The sequence below is a fragment of the Trachypithecus francoisi genome, unplaced genomic scaffold (assembly GCF_009764315.1).
Source record: "Trachypithecus francoisi isolate TF-2019V2 unplaced genomic scaffold, Tfra_2.0 Lachesis_group3, whole genome shotgun sequence".
Classification (NCBI taxonomy): Eukaryota; Metazoa; Chordata; class Mammalia; order Primates; family Cercopithecidae; genus Trachypithecus; species Trachypithecus francoisi.
In genome coordinates this window covers 15,083,350-15,109,246 of record NW_022681468.1, presented here as the reverse complement: position 1 = coordinate 15,109,246, position 25,897 = coordinate 15,083,350, and the positions used below count along the sequence as shown (strand labels likewise).

The window sequence follows — 25,897 nt, the reverse complement described above, 5'->3', positions numbered from 1 at the left end:
AATCTTTCCAAATAATATATATATGGCCTTTATACTGTATTCTTCTGGAGGCTCCTTTACCAGCACACTTTAATACAAACAAAAGATACTCAACTGCTTCACTTTTTAAAAAGTCACACTTGTACCTGAACACAGAAATGGACCATGTGACCTGAGTATCCATATGCTGATAACACTACCAACATAGTTTTATTTAGACTTAATTATATCAACATAGTAGATACAATCATCTAGAGTTTTTCACCTTATATACAATTTCAAGTTACTAGAAATAATTATCTTAAGAGTATAAAAATAGGATACTTTATTCCTTACCCAGGCTTCTGTTACTCCCCTGAGAATTTTTCCTTGAAGAAGAACTACTGGGTACACTGGACAATGAATCATGTCTCTATAAATAAAATTATTCTTTAGTCAGAAATTGCATATGAAACCTTAAGGATTCTGATACATATGCCTCAATATCCATCCTCGTAACAAACTGCATGCTATTTTGACAGTGTTACAGGTCAGAATTTCCCACTTACAGGTAGTGAAAAAGAAAAAAGGTTTTGGCATTTGTTAGGAATATCTTAAACATCTTACAAGATAATATACTGGAAAGCCTTTGCTGTTTTTGATTTGGTTTTGTAATAAGGAGAAAGATGTTACTGCTTAGGTTTCATACCTGAGAGTATTAATGAAAGTGAGAATTTATTTAGAAATAGCCTGCTACGGAAAAACTTGTAAAGCTGCAATTATCAAAGCACAGTCAATCTGAACCTGCAGCATCGGTATCATTTGGAACTTGGTAGGAATACAAACTCAGGCCCTACTGCAGAGCTACTGATTTAAGAACTCTGGGGATGAAGCCTGTCATCCTGTGTTTTAACAAGCTCTCCAAACAATTCTGATGCATGTTAAACAACTGTTGCTATAAAAATTTAAATCTATAAAAAGTTAACTCACTTGAGGATTAAGGATTATCTAGAATATATTTCCATTTTATAAAATACACGTATATATATTCACATGGAAACAAGACCATGAGTACATATAACAATATTTTCACATGGCATTTACTCTGAGTTATAGGAAATACAGGAATTTGTCTTTCTACTTTGCTTACTTCTATTTCCTAATTTTAAATAACTACAGCTTACTTGTAATAAAAAAGAAACATTTTTTAAAACATCAAAATAATTCTTAATTCCTTTTCAAAACCAAGAGGATGAAGTGTTAATATTAGTGAATAAAGTCCTACATCTCAAAAGAAATATGATTTTTAATAACTAGCTGGTTATATTCAGTAAGAAAAGCTAAATTAATAAGCACTTTTAATTATACCATTTTAAATACCAACTGTTTCAAGGTTCCCTGAGAGCATACCAACTGAGATATAAAATTTACTGAAAAAAGAAAAACTACTGCCTTTGCAATCAAATAACAACAGCTTTCTAAAATAATGCACATGGGAAATAGCAATTATTTATTCTTCAGATATCAGAACAGATACATCTACAAAAAATATACAACATATTCCTAACGTAATTCACACATTTCTGAATTTTTAATTTGAAAGGAAATTATCACATATAATTAAATTTATGTAGCTAATTCACCTGGATGAATCGCTGAGATGAGCTTGTAAGATCAAACATAGATTTGCTTAGCCCAGGGGAACCGGGAAGTTTGTTGGTCCTTAAATCACAAACTACAAAGGGATATGAGAAAAGTATGTATTTTTAAGAAACACTGGAATTCTACTTAATTACCATGAACTAAATCTCTGTAGCAATACATCATGAATATTATGTGTAAATCTACAGAAGAGATAAAGCCTTCTAATAAAATATTTAACTTAAAATTTTTCCAACTATTTTATTTTTGTTCGAAACAGAAAACATGAATCAAACAATACATTTTCACATCCACATCAAATATCAAATAGGGAAAATTCACTTTTTTCTTTACATTCCCCATTCCTTGATCCAATAAAAATAACCTAAGAGTAAATACTCTATATTAAGTGTAATGCAATTATTTATTATTAATAAGCACGTACTACTTTTAAAAATCAATACTCAATTCCATGTGCTCCTATATTTCTAGTCTGTATTTTTAGTTTCCCTCCTACACTGTAAGATCTGTGAAGAAAGGAACTTTGTATGCCAATTGTATATTCAAGCACAGTAGTGAACACAAGGCAGGCCCTTAAATAAGTATTTCTTCTTTATTTTCAGTACCTCACCTTAAATTCAGTGGTTGAGATATATAGATATAGATACATATATATCCTGAAAAATTGAGAATTTTGTGGATCACAGATGAACATGGTAGACTCTAATTCACACAGTCTCAAATATGAAACTACAAAAGCTCTATAATCACTTAAGCAGTTTCTTTGTTTATATTTCCCATCACACCATGAGTTTCTAAATTCATCATTTTCACTGAATACAGACAATGAAAAAAAATTACTGTATTTAGTACAAATATCTATGTACAAATGGCTGTTATAGAGTTTATGAATATACAGATGACAAGTGAAATGCATACAAAATAATCTGGGCTGGTGCAGTGGTTCATGCCTGTAATCCCAGCAATTTGGGAGGCCAAGGCAGGAGGATTGCTTCAGCCCAGGAGTTCAAGCCCAACCTCAGCAACATGGCAAAACCCCGTCTCTACAAAAAATACAAAAAAATGAGTCAGGTGTTGTGGCACGTGCCTGTAGGCCCAGCTTCTGGGGTAGGGGGCAGGGGTGATGAGGAGCTGAGGTGTGAGAATCACTTGAGCCTGGGAGGTTGATGCTGCAGTGAGCTGAGATTGCACCACTGCGCTCCGGCCTGGGCAACAAAGTGAGACTCTGTCTGAAAACAACAACAAAAAGACAAAATAATCTGAAAACTAAACTTCTTGCTTTTTCATGTTTTCTTCCCTTGTACCTGGTATGCAGCTAACTCCCTTCTCTTTTGTTGTATGTATTTATCATGAATAACATAACGTTTTAAAGTATATATACATTGCAGAGTGATTAAATCTAGCTAATTTACAAACGTATTACTTCACAGTTATCACTTTTGAATGATAACAAAGTGTTTTGAGAACACCTAATATCCACTCTCTTAGCACTTTTCAAGGACATATCATAATTAACTATAGTCTCCATGTTGTACAAAAGATCTCTCGAACCAAAGCTTCTTTCAAAAAAGGAAAATTAAATGGAATGTAGAACTACCAACAGATGTAACTTATTTTTTTTTTTTTTTTTTTTTTTGAGGCGGAGTCTCGCTCTGCCGCCCAGGCTGGAGTGCAGTGGCCGGATCTCAGCTCACTGCAAGCTCCGCCTCCCGGGTTCACGCCATTCTCCTGCCTCAGCCTCCCAAGTAGCTGGGACTACAGGCGCCCGCCATCTCGCCCGGCTAGTTTTTTTTTGTATTTTTTAGTAGAGACGGGGTTTCACCATGTTAGCCAGGATGGTCTCGATCTGCTGACCTCGTGATCCACCCGTCTCGGCCTCCCAAAGTGCTGGGATTACAGGCTTGAGCCACCGCGCCCGGCCCAGATGTAACTTATTAACCTTTCAATTTTCATATTAGACATAATACTACAGAGAAGTCATAATGTTTATCACATTTATGAAGCTGGCTTTTTTCTTATTTTTAAATTGCTTTTAATAGTAAGAACCATTTATTCCCAGATCTTAGATTTGATTTCTAAATTTCTTAAAGAGAAACACGAAGAGGAAAAGCAGAAAAAATTTTCATACCCGATCCATACAGTCTCGTCACTTCTGAACGGGGAGGAAAGCGTCGACTCAAATCAGGTGAAATGTGCTGATACATATAGAATGGGTTATACACATCATAGGTGGGTCCGTGCTGGGATGAACTGGAAAGTTCTACCTTTCGATCTCCAAAAGATGCTCTGGCAGATGCTGAAAGCAAATGTTTCTAAAAGTTTATAATATCCTTTTCTTGGAGTTATTAGCCAACAGCTGGTACACCCAGGGCAAAAGAAAAAATATTTTGTCTCAAGTAATACTAAATCACATGCCTTTGATAGCTAAAAATATCAGCACATATTTACGGAGTTCTGTGTGAAGTATTATGCCAAGGATCAGCCATGAAGCCTGCACTTAAGACAATTTGGTATATTTCTGGCATTTTTCTTTGCCCCATAGACAATTCTGTATTTTGTGATCTGAGTTTCCTCTTATTTTTCTACTTGTATATAGAACATCTTTTATATTACAAGATTGGGTGGGGGGGGATATATCCTTTTCAAGAAGACGTAGAACATTTATTAAAATTGACCACATGCTGAGATACACTAAGAAACTCTCAAATTTGGAAGGATTGAAATCATACAAAGTACATTTTCTTACTACAATGCAATTAAGTTGGAAATCAAATAGCAAAAATAAAAATTAAAAATATTTATATGGAAACACTAAAGACCAAAAATAACCAAAACCTTAATCTTTAAGAAGAAAAACAAGACTGAAAGATTTGCTCTACTGGGAATTAGGAATATAATATTGGTAAGTGATAGAAAAAGAGATCAATGGCAAAGAAGAGAAGGCCCAGAAACAGATACCCATTTCATGAACACTTAATTTATCATTAAGGTGGCACTGCACAAGAATGATCTTTTCACTAAAAGGTGATAAGACAACTGGATATCAATAGGGAAAAAATAAGCCTGCATTCAACTAAACATATTCACAAAAAATTAGTTCCATGGGGATTGTAGATCTAAATTAAATATTACAGGCAAACCAATAAAGCTTCTATATTCAGGTTAACTTATAAGAAAGTTATCATGACCTCAGGACAGGGAAGCACTTCTTAAATGGAACATAAAGAGCATCAATCATATATATAATTTCATTTATTTACTTATTTATTTATTGAAGTTGATTCTCACTCTGTTGCCCAGGCTAGAATACAGTGGCACAATCTTGGCTCACTGCAACCTCTACCTTCTGGGTTCAAGCTATTCTCCTGCCTCAACCTCCCAAGTAGCTGGGATTACAGGCATCCGCCACCACGCTGCCTAATTTTTTGTATTTTCAGTAGAGATGGGGTTTCACCATGTTGGCCAGGCTGGTCTTGAATTCCTAGGTCCAAGTCATCCACTGCCTCAGCCTCCCAAAGTGCTGGGATTACAGGCATGAACCACTGCGCCCAGCCTAATCATAGACATATTTTAATAAACTGAACTGCATTAGCATTTAAAATTCCCATTTGTCAAAGACTATTTAAGGTAACCCACAGAGTGCAAGACGATATATGCAACAAGTATAACTGGCAAAGGGCTCATATCCATCCAAGTACTAACCAGGCCCGACCCGGCTTAGCTTTGGAGATCAGATGAGATCAGGAGCATTCAGGGTGGTATGGCCATAAAGGGCTCATATCCAGAATACATGAGGAACGCCTACAAATCAATTTAAGAAAAAGACAGAAGAGACTATATATAAATTGGCTTAAGACATTAATAGGCACTTCAGAAGACAGACTATCAATCTCATTAGTCATGAGGAAAAAATAAGCTGAAAATCCAAGGAAATACCACTACACACTCACCAGAATGGTTAAAAGTAAAAAGACTGACAATAGCACGTGTTGACAAGAAAGTAGAGGAATGTAAACAACCATACTCTGCTAGTGGAAATGTAAATTGATATAATCACTATGGAAAAAGAGTTTGGCAATTTCTTCTAAAGCTGAAGTTATTGATAGTCTATGACCCAACAAGCCATTCTGAACATATACACAACTGAAATGCTTATACATATGCACCAAGAGATAGGTATAAGAATGTTCATAAGTATTATTACCCATAATAGCCAAAAAATTGGAAAACTCAAAATCCCATCAACAGTAAAACAGATGTAGTATATATTTACTACATAAAAATACCTTATAGTATGCTACACAGAAACACTACTGTACACTATGCCATTTAGAATACAGAACAAATTATAATATACACTTACTGCACAGACATACAAACTAAAACTACTGACAATTACTAGAATGAATCTCAAAAACATAATGTTGAATGAGAAAACCATAAACAAAAGAATACAGACTGAATAAATTGTTTATTTTATATAAAGTTCAGAAAATAGAAAAAATTAAACTACAATATTCAGGGATATGAGCTTAGGTGGTAAGAAGAAAGGCAAGAGAGTCATGACTGTAACAATTGTGATACTGAACACTCTAGGGTGACTGAAAGGCAAAAAAATGGAGAAAAGCTTTGGGGTTACTAGTGCTACTCTATTTCTTTACCTAGGTGGTACCTATATGGGTCTTCTGCTTTGTAATAAATCACTGAGCTATATGTTTCTGTTTTGTGCATTTTTCTATGTGTATAGTATTTCATAATTTAAAAAGGATAAACTATAGGTCAAATTCCTTTCAAGGTTAATAATCATGTTGGGAATAATACGTAGACATAAAGCTAATATCTACAAAGGTTTAAATTACAGTAATTTTCCAGATAACAACACTGTGATCAACTATGGACCACATATACAACAGTGGTTCCATAAGATTATAATGAAGCTGAAAAGTTCCTATGGTCTATTGACATGGCAATGATTGTCATCAAGATGTGTAGGCCTAGGCTAATGTGGATGTTTGTGTCTACATTTTTAACAAAAAAGTTCAAGAAGTAAAACAAAAGTTTTTAATAGAAAAATGCTTATAGAGTAAGGATATAAATATTTTTGTATAGCTGCACACTATGTTTGTATTTAAGCCAAGTGTTATTACAAAAAAGTGAAAAGTTTCAAAATATTTAAAAGTTTAGGCCGAGCACAGTGGCTTACGCCCGTAATCCCAGCACTTTGGGAGGCCGAGGTGGGCAGATCATAAGGTTAAGAGATCGAGACCATCCTGGCCAACATGGTGAAATCCCGTCTCCAGTAAAAATACAAACTAGCTGTGCATGGTGGCCCATGCCTGTAGTCCCAGCTACTTGGGAGGCTGAGGCAGGAGAATCGCTTGAACCTGGGAGGCAGAGGTTGCAGTGAGCCAGGATCGTGCCACTACACTCCAGCCTGGCGATAGAGTGAGACTCTGTCTCAAAACAAACAAACAAACAAACAAAAAAAGTTCATAAAGTAAAAAAGTTACAGTAAGCTAAGGGTGATTTATTATTGAAGAAATAGAAATATATTTAATAAACTTAGTATATCCTAAGTATACAGCATTTATAAAATCCACAGTAGTATACAATAATGTCCTAGTCTTCACATTCACTCACTACTCACACACTGACTCACCCAAAACAACTTACAGCCCTGTAAGCTCCATTCATGGTAAATGCCCTATACAGGTGTGATACGACTTGGCTGTGTCCCCATCCAAATCTTATCTTTAATTGTAGCTCCTATAATTCTCATGTGTTGTGGGAGAGACCTGGTGGGAGATAACTGAATCATGGGGATAGTTTCCCCCATCCTGTACTTGTGGTAGTGAATAAGTCTCAAGAGATCTGACAGTTTTATTTTTTTAAGGGGTTTCCCCTTTTGCTTGGCTCTCATTCTCTCTTGCCTGCTACCTGTAAGATGTGTCTTTTTCCTTCCACCATGATTGTGAGGCCTCCCTAGCCACGTGGAACTTGGAGTTCATTAAACCTCTTTTTCTTTATAAATTACCTAATCTTGGGTATGTCTTTATCAGCAGCATGAAAATGGACTAATATAGTAAATTGATACTAGGAGTGGGGTGCTGCTGTAAAGATAGCCAAAAATGTGGAAGCAACTTTGGAACTGAGTAACAAGCAGAGGTTGGAACAGTTTGGAGGGCTCAGAAGAAGACAGGAAGATGTGGGAAAGTTAGGAACTGCATAGAGACTTGTTGAATGGCTTTGACCAAAATGCTGATCATGACATAGACAATGAAATTCAGGCCAAGGTGGTCTCAGATGGAGATGAGGAACTTGTTGGGAACTGGAGAAAAAGTGGCTCTTGCTATGTTTCAGCAAAGACACTGGTGGCATTTTGCCCCTGCTGTAGAGATTTGCAAAACTTTGAACTTGAGGGAGATGATTTAGGGTATCTGGTGGAAGAAATGTCTAAGCAGCACAGCATTCAAGAGGTGACTTGGCTGCTGTTAAAAGCATTCAGTTTTAAAAGAGAGCATAAAAGTTCGAAAAATGTGCAGACTGTCAATGCAATAGAAAAAAACACATTTTTCTGAGGAGAAATTCAAGCCACTGCAGAAATTTGAATAGGTGACAATGAGCCAAATGTTAATCATCAAGACAATGGGGAAAATGTCTTTAGGCTATGTCAGAGACCTTTGCAGCAACCCTTCCCATCACAGACCCAGAGGCCCAGGAGGAAAAAGTGGTTTCATGGGCCAGGCCCAGGGCCCCCCTGCTGTGTGTAGTCTAGGCGCTTGGTGCCTTGCATCCCAGTTGCTCCAGCAATGGCTAAAGGAGCCGAGGTACAGCTCAGGCCATGGCTTCAGAGGGTGGAAGCCCCAAGCCTTGGCAGCTTCCACATGGTTGAGCCTGCAGGTGCATAGAAGTCAAGAATTAAGGTTTGGTAACCTCTGCCTAGATTTCAGAGGATGTACGGAAATGCCTGGATGTCTAGGCAGATGTTTGCTGTAGGGGTAGGGCCCTCATGGAGAACCTCTGCTAGGGCAGTGTGGAAGGGAAATGTGGAGTTGAAGCCCCCACATAGAGTCCCCACTGGGGCACTGCCTAGTAGAGCTGTAAGAAGAGGACCACCGTCCTTCAGACCTCAGAATGGTAGATCCACCAACGGCTTGCATTGTGCACCTGGAAAAGCCACGGACATTCAATGCCAGCCCGTGAAAGCAGTTGGGAGGGAGGCTGTACCTTGCAAAGCCACAGGGGTGGAGTTGCCCAAGACCATGGGAACCCACCTCTTGCATTAGCATGACCTGGATGTGAGACATGGAGTCAAAAGTGATCATTCTGGAGCTTTAAGATTTGATTGCCCTGCTGCATTGTGGACTTACATGGGGCCCTTAGCCCTTCATTTCAGCCAATTTCTCCCATTTGGAAGGGGTATATTTATCCAGTGTCTACACTACTATTGTATCTAGGAAGTAATTAACTTTTGATTTTGCAGGCTCACAAGTGGAAGGGACTTGCTTTGTCTCAGATGAGACTTTGAACTGTGGACTTCTGAGTTAATGCTGAAATGAGTTAAGACTTTGGAGGACTGTTGGGAAGGCATAATTGTTTTGAAATGTGAGGACATGAGACTTGGGAGGGGCCAGGGGCAGAGTGATATGGTTTGGCTGTGTCCCCACCCAAATCTCATCTTGAATTGTAGCTCCCCTAATTCCCACATGTTGTGGGAGACACCTGGTAGGAGACAATTGAATCATAGGGGTGGTTTCTCCCATACTGTTCTCGTGGTAGTGAATAAGTCTCAGATCTGATGGTTTTATAAGGGGTTTCCCCTTTCGCTTGGTTCTCATTCTCTCTTACCTGCTGCCATGTAAGACATGCCTTTCACCTTCTGACATGATTGTCAGGCGTTCCTAGTCACATGGAACTGTGAGTCCATTAAACCTCTTTTTCATCATAAATTACCCAGTCTCAGGTATGTTATTCATCAGCAGCATGAAAACAGACTAATACAAGGTGTATCATCTTTTATCTTTTATACCATATTTTTACTGTACTGAATACTGTATTCAGTATAGTATACAGCATAGTAACATACTGTATAGGTTTGTAGCCTAGGAGAAATAAGGTATCCATATAGCCTAAGTGTTTAGTAGGCTACACCATCTAGGTTTGTGTAAGTGCCTCTATATTGTCCATGCAATTATAAGATAGCTTAACAACAACATTTCTCAAAACATATCCCCATTGTTAAATGATTCACGACTGTGCTTGCAACACAATTTTAATCATTATTGATAGCAGTCTGCCCTATTCACTCAAAATCTTCTCTTTTCTCAACCCATCATTCACATATGCATACATACATACACATATTTAACTTCTATAATTAGGTACCACCTTACTTTCTTGACTCTAATAAAAGTAATTTTCTCTCTAATATATAAAAATCAGATGGTTTTACCACTTCTTCAGTGGACCTATAATTTAGGAGTTAACCAATTTCTTCCTCATTCAACTCAAAAAGCAATGTTTTCTAGTGAGCACAATGTCAAGAACATAAGAAAAACTATCACATACTGCCAGGTGGATATTTCTTATCTTTTTTCTGATTGTGAAAATAATAGAGAAAAAACTCAAAATTATTTAATAATAGAAAATTCATTAAACAAATTATTATATATCCATATGAAGAAATACTATGTATTCATCAAAAAGCAACAAATATGAAATATTCACAATATATTATGTGGATAAAACAACTTATAAGACTGTGTGGTTTAATCCCAGTGTTGTTAACAAGTATGAAAAAAAGAGAAAGATCAATTGATTACATATTCTGTAAGCCAGAACTTTTTAAAATTATTTTTGAGAAACACTATTGACATGCACAAAGTAATATGATAGGCCAGGCACTGGGTTCATCTTTTCTCTTCTTTAAAAAATTAAAACTGGGCCAGGCATGGTGGCTCATGTCTGTAATCCCAGCAATTTGAGATGCCAAGGTGGGTGGAATGCTTGAAAACAGGAGTTCGAGACCAGCCTGTTCAACATGACAAAACCCCATCTCTATAAATATAAAAATTAGCTGGGTGTGGTGGCGTGCACCTGTAGTCCTAGTTACTCAGGAGGCTGAGGCATGAGAATTGTTTGAACACAGGAGGTGGAGTTTGCAGTAAGCCAAGACCATGCCACTGCACTTCAGCCTGGGCAACAGAGTGAGACTCTGTCTCAAAAAAACAAATTTTAATTTAAATTTTAATTTAAATTAAAAAATCACTCCTACCAGACCCAACTCTCTTGTAGGTAACAATAAACTCTAGATCGAAACTAAAACAAAGCAAGAAAATAAAAACCCTGAAGGCAATGAAGACTAAAGAAAATAATGCAGATCTGGACAGGAGTTGACTCTGGGGAAAAAGGTAATGGCACAAAGTAGAGTTCAAGGAAATCAGAGCTGCAGGAAAGTAAGATGGGAATCCTGGAAAGGAGAGAATCTCAAATTCTGTAAATAAAGCCTTTTCAAATATCTGTCTCATCTCCGAACTACCACCCTAGAGCTGCCACTCAAGACAAGATTTGTAGTTTAAGTCCAACCAGTTTACTTGTCTGGTAAAAGGGAGGAAGAAAGAAAGGAAGGAAGGGAAGGAAGGTGTGTTAGTCTGTTTGTGTCACTATAAAGGAATATCTGAGGCTGGGTAATTTATAAAGAAAAGTGGTTTCCTTTGCTCGCTGTTTTGCAGGGTGTACAGGAAGCATGGTGAAAGCATCTGCTTCTAATCAGGGCCTCAGAAAGCTTACAATCATGGCAGAAGGCAAAAAAAGAATAGGCACATCACACGGCAACAGCAGGAGTAAGAGATGGGCAGTGGAGGTGCCAGGCTCTTTTAAACAACCAGATCTCACATGAATCAGAGCTAGAACTCACTTATCACCAAGAGGATGGTGCTACACCATTCATGAGGGATCTGCCCCCATGATCCAAACACCTCCCATCAGGCACCACCTCCAACACTGGGAATCACATGAATTTGGTGGGGCCAAACATCCAAACCATATCAGGAGGGAAAGGAGAAAGGGAAGGAGGAAGGGAGGGATGAAAGAAGAGAAGAAGGGAGGAAGGGAGAAAGGGAGGAAAGAAGGAACCTTTTCAGAGGAATATAACTGAATCTAGAGTCTCCACAACATAACATTCAATATTTTTGATATTGGTATCAAGAATACAACCCCAAATTATTCCATATACAAAGAAACAGGAAAATGTGATCTATTTTCAAGAAAAAGGACAATCCACAGAATCCAAACCTAGATGACCAAGATGCTGAAATTAGCAGATAAAGATTTTAAAGCCTAAAAACATAAAAGAAAATAGGTTTGCAATAATGTAAAAATAAGAAATTGCAGTAGAGGAAAACTATAACAAAGAACCAAATGTAAACTCTAGAACTAAAAAATGCAATGTCTAAAATAAAAAAATTCATGAATAGGCTTAACAGCAGACTAAAGATAACAGAAGAGACAGTGAACTTGAAAAAAAGATCAGTATTATTGAATCTAAAGAACAGAGAAAAAAAGATATTTGAAAAAAAAAAAGTCTCAGAGACCCATAGAACAATATCGAAAGGTTCAATATAGGTATAATTGGAATCCCAGAAGAAGAAAAGAGAGAAGGTAAGACAAAAAATATTTGGACAAATATTGTAGATTTTGATAGAGATTCGGATTACACTGACAGATACTTTTGTCAATATTCAACAAATATACACTTAAAATTCAACAAATACAAAATTCTATAGACATTCACTTGGGCAGCTCATTGTGTGTAAAATTTATGCCAAAAGAAGAAAACTGTAAAGAGATCGTTGAACCTAGTAAATGATATATATATTTAAGCGTTTGCAAGGAAATATATTGGTGTCTTCAACTTACTCTGAAATTCATTCCTCTCCAAAAAGTGGATTAATAATGGATAGAAGAATGGATAGGTAGACAGATATTTGATAAAGCAAGTAAAGTAAGTAACGTTAATGGCAGAATTTATGTGGTGGACATACAGGTATTCACTATTAAGTTTTTTTTTTTTATTTTCCTGTATGTTTGAAATTTTTCTAATAAAATTTTGAGGGTAAAAAAGCCATTGTGACTTACGGTGTTTCAATGGACTAACACAAATTGTTTTTAAAAAAACAAGACAAGAGCTACATGTTGTTTCATCTTCTCTCTAATAATTTGGCTTCTACATTCAGCCACATTCAGCCAATGGATCTACCTTATTCAAGTAACTATTTAGACTGGGAAGTAAAGACCGGTAAAGAAAGAAGGGAAGGAAAAGTGACTATTAACCAAATATTAGAAAACAATAAATAAGAAACATGTTTTCTATGTTTACTAACCAATACAAAATAATTCCTTTACTTTTTCATTCTAGACATGTAATGGATAACTGAGGTATTCTAATTACAGTCATCCCTCAGTATATGTGGGGAATTGGTTCCAGCCCTCCATGGATACCAAAATCCATGGATGCTCAAGTCCCTTATATAAATGGTGTAGTATTTGCACACAATCTATGCACATCCTCCCATACGCTTTAAATCATCTCTTGATTACTTATAATACCTAATGCAATGTAAATGCTGTTGAGATAGTTGTCATATTGTATTATTCAGGGGAAAAAATGACAAGAAAAAAGTCTGCACATGTTCAGTACAGACGCAATCATTCTTTTTTTTTCTGAATATTTTTGGTCTGCAGTTGGTTAAATCCACAGATGTGGAACCCACAGATACGGAGGGCCAATTATATATTATTTCTTGAAAAAAGGCCAAATCTACAAACAAATTATTGTATTATGATCAGATTTCAAAATAGGACCTTTTAAAACTACTGCACATTAAGTTCTTCTACATCAAGAGCAAAATATAAAAAGTAAAATAAAAAAATTTTATAAGAATTTTGTATTAAAAATATAAAAGCCAAATAACAGCACTTAAATGTTACATATCGATTTTTAAATCCTGCTATTTTATTGTTTACCTTCAAGTTCTTCCATATGTGAAGGAGTTTCTTGTGTCCTGGGTTGAATATAAGATAACTTAAACTTGGGCACCACAAATGGTACTTCTTTGCCATCAGATGGTAATTTGGAAAGCAAATAATCCTCAGTACAGCCAACCTGAGGCTTTACAGAAACAGAAGTCAATGGAGGTACAGAGATAGTAGCATTTTGACTATTTGGGACTGCTGCTTTAAAATCTCTTTCCACAGAAACTGCACATAAAAGAAAAAAGAAAAGAAAAAAGTCACAAATATGAATATAGGTTACATATAATAATCTAAACCTAGCATACTTCAATATTTATTTAACCACTTTAGAAAAAATTCCTGACACATAAACTACTCTTGGTTCTTACCAAACACTTGTGGAATCTACATTAATTTTGTCCAGACAGTATCTGAGCAATTAATACACTATTGTTAAAGTGCATTAACTTATCATAATGGTAAAAGCAGCTTTCAAGAGTCTTATTCCCACAAGAATTCACAGACGGAAAACAATTTTATTTTGTAGTCAGTTATACAGTGCTTTCGAGTAAAAATCTAGTCATTTAAAACTACTGTCAACAAAAGCAATTCTTGTCAGTACTACTGGTTAACATCAGTCTTAATTACATAGAGCAACACTACAAGGAAGCTAAAGGTTCCCAAGCCTATAAAAATCACAACCAAATCACAAAATAAAATGCACTCTGACCCTAGATATACTCCATAATGGCAGCTATCCCAGTCGTAGTTTCTATGACCCATTGTATTCATTCTTTAGAATCATATGTGATTCCTAAGCTACATGATTTAAGATGGGAGGTAAGTTATTTTATATATATAATATATTATATAATATATATAATATATAATGTATATGATGCTATCCGTAGACTGAAAGTACAAGTACTATTCTGTAGAAATTTATGAAATGTTTTAATGTAAAAAAGAAGCCTTCATACTCAAATATACTATGAAGCTCTGCTATAGATCAGGAAATAAAAGTGACAGAGAAGAGATAAGGAAGCCATGCAATTAGAAAAAGAACTCTCCAGGGGTCCTTAATAAATTTGAGTCTTCATAGTTATGGGTCTCTTCCCCATTGATCATTTATTCATTCAAGGCACTTTTAATGTTATATAAATACTGTAGATAGTCTCTATTTAAATGAAAACATCAGTCAGAATATGTTGTCTCCCAAACACACTTCTCTTCCCTCCCTGCCTTTGCCTGTACTATTTCATCCACCTGTTATGCCCATGTCCAGTTTTCAGCTTCTCTTCCTTCTTCCCACCCAGCTTGCTAAAATCCTATTCAGATTTCCATAGCAAATGCAATCTTCTTTATGGTAATATCTTACATATACCCTGGGTTGAATTAATCTCTCTCTCCCCTATACTCCAGACTACTTGAAGTTATAGAATACTTAATGTGCCTTATGTTTCTGCCTCCCCCAAGAAGTTGGAAAACATGCCTAATTCTTTGTATTACAAAATGCCACAAATGAAGGAGGTGCTACATAATGTTACTGAGGTCAAAACAAAACTCACAGTTGTGTTTTTCTGTTTCACCATAGAAACATCCTCCACAGCAACTCTTTATAAATTCTGTTGCCATTACATTCAATTTCCAATATCCAGCAAAAGATACAAACTTCCAATCTTAATATTAATCTGTTGGTAGAATAGAAAACAAGTTAACCTGCTTGTCATGCTTAATACCATTAGATATTACTAAATAAACCACATTATCCGTCCATTTAAGACATAATGAGGATTCTGAAGCAAAAATACTTAAGAGGAAGATAGATTATTCTAACCATATGAAATTTTGTATAACTTATGTATAAGTTATTAAAATTATATGTTTAAAAATTACTAAATGAACAATCTCAATGTTAAAATCTGAAAAAAAGAAAAATTCCATTCTCAATTTTCTTTCACGAAAAATAAGATGGAAGATTGAGTGGACAGATATAGAGTAACAAGGGGGGGTGTTTATGGGGGGAGAGAGATAGAGAAGGGACAGTGTGGAAAAAGAACAGCAACATGGAAGAAACACAGAAAAACAAAAAAAGAGAGAAAAGAAAAAAGAAAGAGGTAAACTAGGATATTTGCTGATAAAACAGCAAGAAACCTAAGACAAGAGTACATAGAATTAGGAAGAAATGTTTGGGAAGGGAGATGAAAAGGGAAAAGTAAAAAAAAAAAAAAAAAGTCGGGGGCAAACATAGAAATAGAGAGTGGAGACTAGACAGCAGGAGAGAGGGTGAGTTGAGGCAGAGAGAGAGGTAAGAAATAAAGAGGGGAAGAGTAGAATGAAGCAGAGAGAGAGGGAAGGAGAAATGCAGATGAGAGCAAGATGAGAGGTACAAAAGGGCAGAGAAATCAAAGAAGAAAAAGAAGGATGGAGAAAGAGGTAAGAAAAGGAGAGAGGGGAAAACACAAAATGTAAAAGAAAAGAGATGAAAAGAAAAAATGTTCAAAGAAACAGTGAAAGTTAGAAACTGAAAAAAGGATGAAAGATGAGAAAAGGTGAAAAAGATTGAGATAGAGAAGCAGAGTAAATTTAGGAGCACTGGTCAAAGAATACAAAATTAGTTTTGATAGGAGAAATAGGTTGAATAGCTCTACTGTACTCCACGTGAATACAGCTAATGAAGATCTGCAGTACTCTTGAGAGATGCTAAGGCTGGACGTTTAATGTTCTCTCCACAAAAATAACTACGCCAGGTAATGCAGATGTTAGCTAGATTTAATCATTTCACAGTGTATAGGCACTTCAAAACATCACATTGTATACAATAAATACATACAATTTGGTCAATTTGAAAAGTAAAGAAAAAGCATATTTAAAAAATGTAAAGAGAGAGTGGTAAAGGAGATAGGGTTAGAGAGGTAGGAGAATACAGGGATAAATAAAAACAGACTAGGAGAAATGGAGATGAAATTAAAAAGCTGATAGGGAAATAAACTAAGTATCTTAAAGGAAAGTTTATTCATTATTATATTCTAATAAATACACATGCAGTATAACTAAAACAATTTTCCTCTTTCACGTGATCTATCTAAATCTATGTCCAAGCAAAAGTTAAAAGAAAACATGGCACTCCATAGAAAGTGTGAGAAAACATTCACTTCCTCCAGATCAATTATTCTGGTAATTCAAAGGCCCTATAATGGGCACCAATAAACAAATAAACTGCATACTTCATGAATTATTTTAATCTTTAGAGTTATACTAATAGAAAAGTACACCTTAAGCACTACATCACATACATACAAAAAGACACTACAAATAAGACATAGTGCAAATAAAGGAAGTCTATTTTATATTTACCAGGAAATTAAATTGTGTAAGAACTTCATGCCCAATTTCCTATTTTCCTTGGTCTCAGTGCCTTTGTTCTAAATGCACTCTCTTCATTTATGCCTACTTTAAAAACTCCATACCTTTTTCACAGGAGGTTTTAAACATATGCGAAGTATAACAAAACCCTAATCACTCAGATTAAAATAATTATCAACTCATGGCAAATCTTATTTCATCTCTGCCTCCCCATTTACCCTGTCCTTTGGATTATTTTGAAATAAATTCTAATCATATAATTTCATCCATAAATACATAAATAATGATCTCTAAAAGATGTGGCAAAGGACTTAGGAGTTAACTTCAAGGGGTTCTCACTGGCTGAAGGTGAATCATTTCAAGTATTAATACAAACAGTATCTGTAATGAATGGTAACATATCAAATATTTCTAAAACGTTGCTCTTTTTAAACATAACCATAATAGTATTATCATGTGTAAAATAATTAATGCCATCAACTACTTATTCACTGTTCAAATTTCCCCTATGGTCTCAATTTGTATAGTTATTTTGCTGAAATTAAGATCAAATTTTAAATTGTTTCATCTTTTGTTATTAGAAATAGTGCCACAGTAGCTTTGTGCAAACATATTTCTCAGATATTTCTCAGTATATATCTATAAGATAGATTCCTAGAGATAAGACTGTGGGGTCAAAAGGTGTATATATGTGATTTTGCTTGTATTGCCAAAATTCTCTCTGAAGCACACCATTCTGCAGTCCCAATAGCAATATATAAGAGTATCTTTTTCTGTTACCAACAAAATATATTGTCAAACTGATGGACTTTTGCCAATGTGATAGGAAAGAAATGATATATTGTGTTGTTTTAATTTACATCTCTCTTATTATAAGTGATGTTGAGCTTCCTGTCATATAAGGTTAATCTGTAATTGTTTCTATGAATTCTATTCATCATCTCCTGCCAATATTTTCATAAAGCTGTTGGTCTTTTTCTTCTCCAGTTTTTGAAGCTCTTTAGATATTTCAGAGATTAACACTTTGTCCATTATACAAGTGGCAAACATCCTTCTGGTTTGTTGTTTGTCTTTTCACTTTGATTATGGTGTTTCTGCTATGCAAAAGTGCATGTGTTATACAAATCATAAAATAATTTACCCATATGTTCTTCAAGTACTTAGTACAGTGTTATTTTCCATACTGACATCCTGCTATACAGTATGAGAAATGGATTCAAACTTACCTCTTCCCAATTCACTATCTCAACACAAACACCACATATTGAAAATTCTACATTTTCTCCACTTACAGGATGCTCCCTTTAGTACACATTAAATTTCCATATGCAATTGGGTTTATTGTGTATTTTCTATTCTCTTCAATTGTTCTGTCTATTCCTGTACCAATAGTATATCATTTTAATCTTAAATTCATATACCATGTTATAACATGTAGCAAGGTAAGTCATCTTTACCCCTCTTCACTTTCTGCTTTTTCTTAGCTATTCTTGCTTGTCTGTTCTCGAAAATGAACTTTATAATCTGTCTAGCCTTAGGAGGAAAAATCTGATGGTACTTTCATCAGGATCATATTAAACTTATAAATTATTTTTTTAAAACTGACATCTCTAAGAATATTGAGTTTTCCTACACAGAACATAGTATATCTTTATATTTGTTCAAGTTTATGCTATGCCTTTGGGAGTTTTTATAGTTCTCATAAAAATTCTGAAGCTTTCTCATTAAGTGTATGCCTGTATAATTTGCTTGACTATCACAAATGGTATCTTCTCTTCTATTACAGCTTGTGACTATTTCCATTTTTAAAATGTATACATTTTCAGAAGCCCTGTTCAGCCCCAGCATATCAGAGTAAAATACTCCGTAACCACCCAAATCAAACGAATAGTCTCCCATTCCTAAATGTCTAGAGTCTTAAAAAAAAAAAAAAAAAGTTTAACATTTTTCTTAACATTTGATGAGATCTTGTTCTATCTCCCCCGTTAGAATATAAACTGTTCAAAAACAATATTGTACTCACTTTCTGCTTAGCACTCAGCATACTATATGATGCTGGGAATATAGCTGGAACTCATCAAATACATAGCTGACAGATAAGGAAACAAAGTACAACTATTTCCCATAAAAACTCACAATATATTCATCAAATCACATCTCTGACACCAATCAGCTTGCAAATACCTAACGTTAATCGTGACAGGAATGTGGAAGAATTGGTTGAAAATGACTGCTACTTCAAGTGGAAAAGTTCTCAACACTGATGGCCTTGAGTCATCCAAAATAAGCTGGGGAAGATGGAGGAAGGTAGTAGAAAGAGTGAAAAGTTTATATGAATGAAATGTGAAATCTGATTAAAATGAACACCCAGGAATACACTACAGGAAAGACAGTTAAAAAACACATGAATATTTTACTTTTGTAAAACATAGAGTAACAGGGACAGATTTACCCTACCACCTGAAAAGCAAATAAAATATATGGAACAGCAATTTTCAAGACACTGGCTATCAGACAGCAAAGAACTGAGAAACAGGAACTAAATGAGGTAAGCCTTTCACCTTACTCCCTTGAAGGAGTTTCCAGGCCATGGGAACTTAGGCAAAGCTGAGTAGATTTTCTGAAATGAAGAGACAAAGCTGAAAGTATGTGGAGAACAAGGCAGCGAGAGTTTGCATAACAGACTACCCTAGAATAAAGAGGTACATACAGAGAACAATGGAGATCAGCAGAGGGTCCCATTCAAGTATTCAACAGAGTACTGATTCGCACACACACAAAAAAGGAAGCTACACAAGACTGGGAGGGAAAGACACCAGAAAAAATTACAAAAACCATACATAACCAGTATTCACCAAGGTCAGGAGTGATGCCTGTCCCCACAAATCAGACTGGAAAAGGGATCAAATTGTTTACACAAAACTTAACTGTGTCCCAAAGCAAATTTACAGAAATCCAAAAATATCCAGCATACAAAGTAAAACTCACAATATCTGGTATCCAATAAAAACAGTACCAGGTATGCAATGAAGCAAAAAATATATAGAACCCATAATGAAGAGGAAAAAAAAAAAAAGCAATCAATTAGAAACAACCTAAAATTGAGACAAGGCACTTGAGGACATTAAAATAGTTATAGCTGGACTCGATATGTTCAAAAGGTTAAGTAGAGATATGGAAGACATTAAAAAGACCCAAATCCAATCTCTAGAGATGAAAACTAAAATGTCTGAGATGGAAAATATACTGGATGGGATTAATACCAGATTGGATATTGCAAAAGAAAATATTAATGAACTTGAAGGCACAGTAAGATAAACTAACTGAGACACAGAGAAAAGATCAAACATCAAAATTTTTAAAAGATTTAACATCAAAATGATAAAAGCCATCTGTGACCCATGGGACAATTTCAAGTGACCCAAAATACATGTATTTGGAATCCACAAAGGAGACGGAGACAGCGGGGAGGGCACATATGAAGAAATAATAGCCAAAATTTTCCAAACCTGGTAACTACCAACCACAGATCTAAGAACCTCCACGAACACTAAGGTCAGGAAACATGAAGAAAACTACACCAATGCACACCACGCCATAATAACATCATTCAAAAACAGTGATGAGAAAATGTTAACAGCACCCAGAGCAAAAAGACATGTTACATACATCAGAGTAAAGACTAAGATTAGCAGCATATAACTGGGCATGGTGGTGTGTGCTTGTAATCCCAGCTACTCAGGAGGCTGAGGCATAAGAATCACTTGAACCTGGTAGGCAGAGTTGCAGTAAGCTGAGATCATGCCATTGCACTCCAGCCTGGGTGACAGAGAGAGACTCTGTCTTAAAAAATAAATTAATTAATTAACAAGGATAGTAGCATAGTTCTCAATGGAAACAAAACAAAAACAGTGGAGCAAGATCTTTAATGTACTGAAAGAAAAAAACTCATCAACCTAGAATTTGACACTCAGAGAAAATCTTTCAAAAATGGAGGTGACATAAAGACTTCTTCAGATATACAAAAGTTGAAAGAACGTATTACCAACAGATCTACACCACAAGACATGTTAAATGATATCCTTCAGGCTAAATAATTCATATTTCGTAGAAATATGAATCTACACAAAGGAATAAAGTGCACCATGAGTATAAATATATGATTTATTATTATTCAGATTTCTTTACAAGTTTATTAAAGCTTAGACAAAAAATAATACTGTGACAAAAGGTTTGTAACATATGTAAAACTAAAATGTATTACATCAATAGCACAAAGGCCAGGAGGAGAAATAAAAGTAAATAATTTTAAGGTTCTTATAGTATATGTGATGTGGTATCATATCATTTGAGGACTGACTGTAGAAAGTTAAAGATACGTACTATAAACCCTAATGCAACCACTAAAATAAGAAAACAGAGTTACAGCTTATAAGCCAACAAAGGAGATAAAATGGAATAATCTAAAAATACTCAATTAGTAAAAGAAAGCAGAAAAAGAAAGGGGGAACAAAAAACAGATAGGAGGAGTAGAAAACAAATAGCAAGATGATAGATTTGAACTTAATTATATCAAGAATCACAAGTGTAAATGCTCTAAAATAGGCCAATTAAAAGGCAGAGATTGCCAGACTGGATAAAGAAGTATGATCCAAGTATATGCTGCCTACACAAGAAACACTTTAAATACAGATAAGTTAAAAATAAAAGGATGGATACCTCTCAAGAATATACACACAACATCCTCAACAAAATACTGGCAAGCCAAATCCAGAAACATATAAAAAGATTTATATATCATAACCAAGCAGGATTTATCCCAGGATAGTAAGATTAGTTTAACATCTGAAAATCAATTCATATAATGCATCATATTAACAGAATAAAGACAAAAACTATGGGATAATCTCAATAGATATAAAAATTTGACAAAATCCAATATTCGTGATAAAAACACTGAGAATAGAAGAGAATCCTTCAACATAATAAACAGCATCTACGAAAAATCGATAGTTAACATCACAGGAACCGCTGAAAGATTGAAAGTCTCCCTCTAAAGCCATAAAAAAAAAAAAGATTTCTACTCTCTCTACCTTTATTCAACACTATATTTGAGATTCTAGCTAGGGCAATTAGGCTAAAAATATTTTGTAAAAGGCATTCATCTGGGAAATCAAGAAGTAAAACACTCTTCATTCACAGACAACAATATCTTGTAAATAAAAAAAAAAAAACCTGAGAAATTCACTAACAAACTTATCAGAAGATCACTAAGGTTACAAGATATAAGAGGAATATATAAAAGTTAATTGTATTTCTATATACTAACCATGAACAGTCCAAAAATGAAATTAAGAAAACAATTCCATTCATAATAACATTTTCAAAAAACTAAAATACAAATACTTTTAAGAAATGAAGTACAAGACTTACACACTACAAACCACAAGACATTACTGAAAGATATTAAAGAAGAGCTCAATAATTGTGAAGATATCCCATGTTCATGGATTGGAAGATGTAATATCATTTAAATGTTAATATTATTAATATTGCTAAGGTGGCAACACTCCCCAAATTGGTCTAGAGATTCAACACAATCTCTACCAAAATCCCTTCCAGCTTCTTTACAGAAACTGACAAGCTGATCCTAAAACTCATATGGGAATGTAAAGGGTGCAGAATAGCCAAAACAATCTTGAAAAAAAAAAAAAAGAACAAAGTTGAAAAACTAACTTCAAAATTTACTACAAAATTAGTCATCAGGACAATGTAATATTAGTATAAGGACAGACAAATAAATCAATAGAATTAAATTCAGAGCCCAGAAATACACCCTTACATTTATAGTCCATTGATGTTTAACAAAGGTGCCAAGAAGTTTTAAAGGGAAAGAAATAGTGTTTTCAACAAATGGTGCTAGGACACCAAATATCCACATTATATCCACATTATATCCACATGCCCTCTCCACCAAAAAAAAAAAAAAAAAAAAAATTGGATCCCTGCCTCCCACCATATACAAAAACTAACTCAAAACTGATCACGCACCTATATGTAAGAGTTAAAACTTCAAAACTCTTAGAAGAAAACATAGGAGTAAATCTTTGTAAACTTGGGTTAGGCAGTAATTTCTTAGACACAACACCAAAAGCACACATGATCAAAGAAAAATTTGATGTACTAGATTTAATTGAAATTAAAAACTTTGTGCTTTAAAAGACACCATTAAGAAAGTGAAAAGACCACTCGGAGACTGAAAGAAGATATTCGCATATCATACACCCAATAAAATATGGATTATATCCAGCATATATAAAAAACTATTACAACTTAATAAAAAAGAAAAATAACCCAATCAAAAAACAGGCAAAAGATTTGAACGGACACTTCTCCAAAAAAACTACAAGTGGCCAAAAAGCACATGAAAACATGCTCAACACCATTAGTGATTAGGAAAATGCAAATTAAAACTATAAAAAGACAACAATACACATCGATTAAAAAGGATAAAATTACAAAGATTGACCATTCCAAATGTTTATGAGTATGCAACAAGTAGTACTCTCCTATTCTACTGGTGGGACTGTAAAACAGCATGATCACTTTAGAAAACAGTTTGACAGTTTCTAAAGTTGAACATATACCTGCTACATGATTCAGACATGCCATTACTACATATTTATTTAAGAAAAAAGCAATATGTTTACACAAAGAGTTGTACACTGGTGTTCATAGCAGCTCTATTCAAAATAGCCAAAAACTGAAAACTATCAAATATCTATCAACAGATGAATCCATTCAGAAAACAAAATGTGACCCAACGGAACACTACTCAGAAATAAAGAAGTAAACTGGTTAAACATGCAACAACATGGATGAATCTCAAAATAATTATGCTGGGCGAAAGAATGCCAAAAAAAGAGTATGTGCCATACAGATACATGCCATATTCTCTTGTATTTGCTTTATTAATAACAAAGCCATATTTCAGTTCTTATTATTTCTTCTTTAATTTGCCTTTTCTAGCTGTCTTATTAATACTGATTTGTAGCTGAACTCCACTGTGTGATTCAAATTATATAAAATTGTAGAAAATGGAAATTAATCAATAGGAACAAAAAGTAGATCAGAGGCTGCCTCGGGAGAGTGAGGAGTGGGGAGACGAAGGGCAGAGAGGGACAGAAAGGAAGGACTTGGTGGGGCAGGAGGAAACTTTGTGGGGGTGATATACTCATTATCCTTTTTTTTTTTTTTTTTTTTGAGACGGTGTCTCTCTATGTCACCCAGGCTGGAGTGCAGTGGCGCGATCTCAGCTCACTGCAAGCTCCGCCTTCTGGGTTCATGCCATTCTTCTGCCTCAGCCTTCCATGTAGCTGGGACTACAGGCGCCTACCACCACACATAGCTAATTTTTTGTATTTTTTAGTAGAGACGGGGTTTCACCGTGTTAGTCAGGATGGTCTCGATCTCCTGACCTCGTGATCTGCCCGCTTCGGGTACCCAAAATGCTGGGATTACAGGTGTGAGCCACCGCACCCAGCCTATACTCATTATCTTGATTTGTGGTGATGGTTTCATAGGTACATATGTAAATGAAAACATCAAATTGTAGATTTCGAGTATATGTAACTTACTACATACCAATTATACCTCAATAAATCTGAAACAAAATCATACATAAACAGAATTATGGAACATTAACATAAAAAGAAACCTCAAAAACATTAACAGAGCAGAAGGCTTAGAAATCATTTTATCAGGGCCAGGCATGGTGGCTCATGCCTGCAGTCCCAGCACTTTGGGAGGCTGAGGCAGGCGGATTATCTAAGGTTGGGAGTTGGAGACCAGTCTGACCAACATGGAGAAACCTCATCTCTACTAAAAATATAAAATTAGTCGGGCGTGGTGGCACATGCCTGTAATCCCAGCTACTTGGGAGGCTGAGGCAGGAGAATCATTTGAATCCAGGAGGCGGAGGTTGCAGTGAGCTGAGATCCTGCCATTGCATTCCAGCCTAGGCAACAAGAGCAAAATTCCATCTCAAAAAAAAAAAGAAATCATTTTATCAAAGTCCTTCTAATTTTACCCAAGAAAATAACGAGTCAAGCAACTAGATAATGTTAGGTTTAGAACCAAACTCTAAGCTTCACAACTTTTTCTAACATACCACATTGTTTTAGGTAGGGTATGGGTAGAAAGGCAGGACCAGTCAGGTTAACAGACTATGTGCTGGCTATCTATATAGCCACATGTTTGCTTTTTTAGCAACAAGGAGAAGCAAATATAAATGGTTAAAAGTATACTGCCTAGGTTCCAATCCTGTAACTTTCACTTATTAGCTATGTGACCTTAAATCTGTTACTTAACCTCTCTAACCTTCAACTTCTTCATCAATTAAACAACAAAAACAAAAACAACAACAACAACAAAAACACTTCTTAGGGTTATTGTGATGATCAACCAAAGTAATGCACATAAAGTACAAAACTAGCGGTAGGGCTGTTTTAAGAATAAATGTTTGCTGCCATCAGCAGCATCATTATTATATTTATTATTATCAGATTCTACTTACAACTGATCTGATTCATGCTAGGCACTTTACCCAATGCCAGGAATGATATGAGGACATTTAGCTAGAACATTCTAGTATGAAGACAGACTGTAAAAAGACTTAAATACTTCCATATCAATAGATAAAAGCTATAAGCACCCTAGTCACTTTAACTCCCCCGTAAGTACCCCTGAGGTAAATGTCTGAGAAAGCAGGGGCCTCCATGACTCTGCTCCAGTACTATGGTCAGTGGTCATGCAGGACAAGTTGTTAAACTACTTTTAATATCACTCCCTGTTTGGGGTTCCCAAAGGGCTTATTTGCCTCTCCTGGCCTGACATAGTC

General features: G+C 35.3%; 1 protein-coding gene across 4 annotated transcripts in view; it reads right to left on the bottom strand.

Moving 5' to 3' along the window:
* Positions 1 to 25,897, bottom strand: part of TC2N (tandem C2 domains, nuclear) — an 88,538-nt gene that overhangs the window by 18,699 nt on the left and 43,942 nt on the right. For all 4 annotated transcript variants that reach the window (XM_033191563.1, XM_033191564.1, XM_033191566.1 and 1 more), the window contains 5 exons: positions 15,201 to 15,323; positions 13,645 to 13,878; positions 3,749 to 3,916; positions 1,602 to 1,693; positions 316 to 391 (listed from right to left, as the gene is read on the bottom strand). In XM_033191563.1, coding sequence (XP_033047454.1) covers positions 316 to 391; positions 1,602 to 1,693; positions 3,749 to 3,916; positions 13,645 to 13,878; positions 15,201 to 15,267 — 637 coding nt within the window. In that variant the 5' untranslated portion in view covers positions 15,268 to 15,323. The remainder of the gene's footprint in view (positions 1 to 315; positions 392 to 1,601; positions 1,694 to 3,748; positions 3,917 to 13,644; positions 13,879 to 15,200; positions 15,324 to 25,897) is intronic.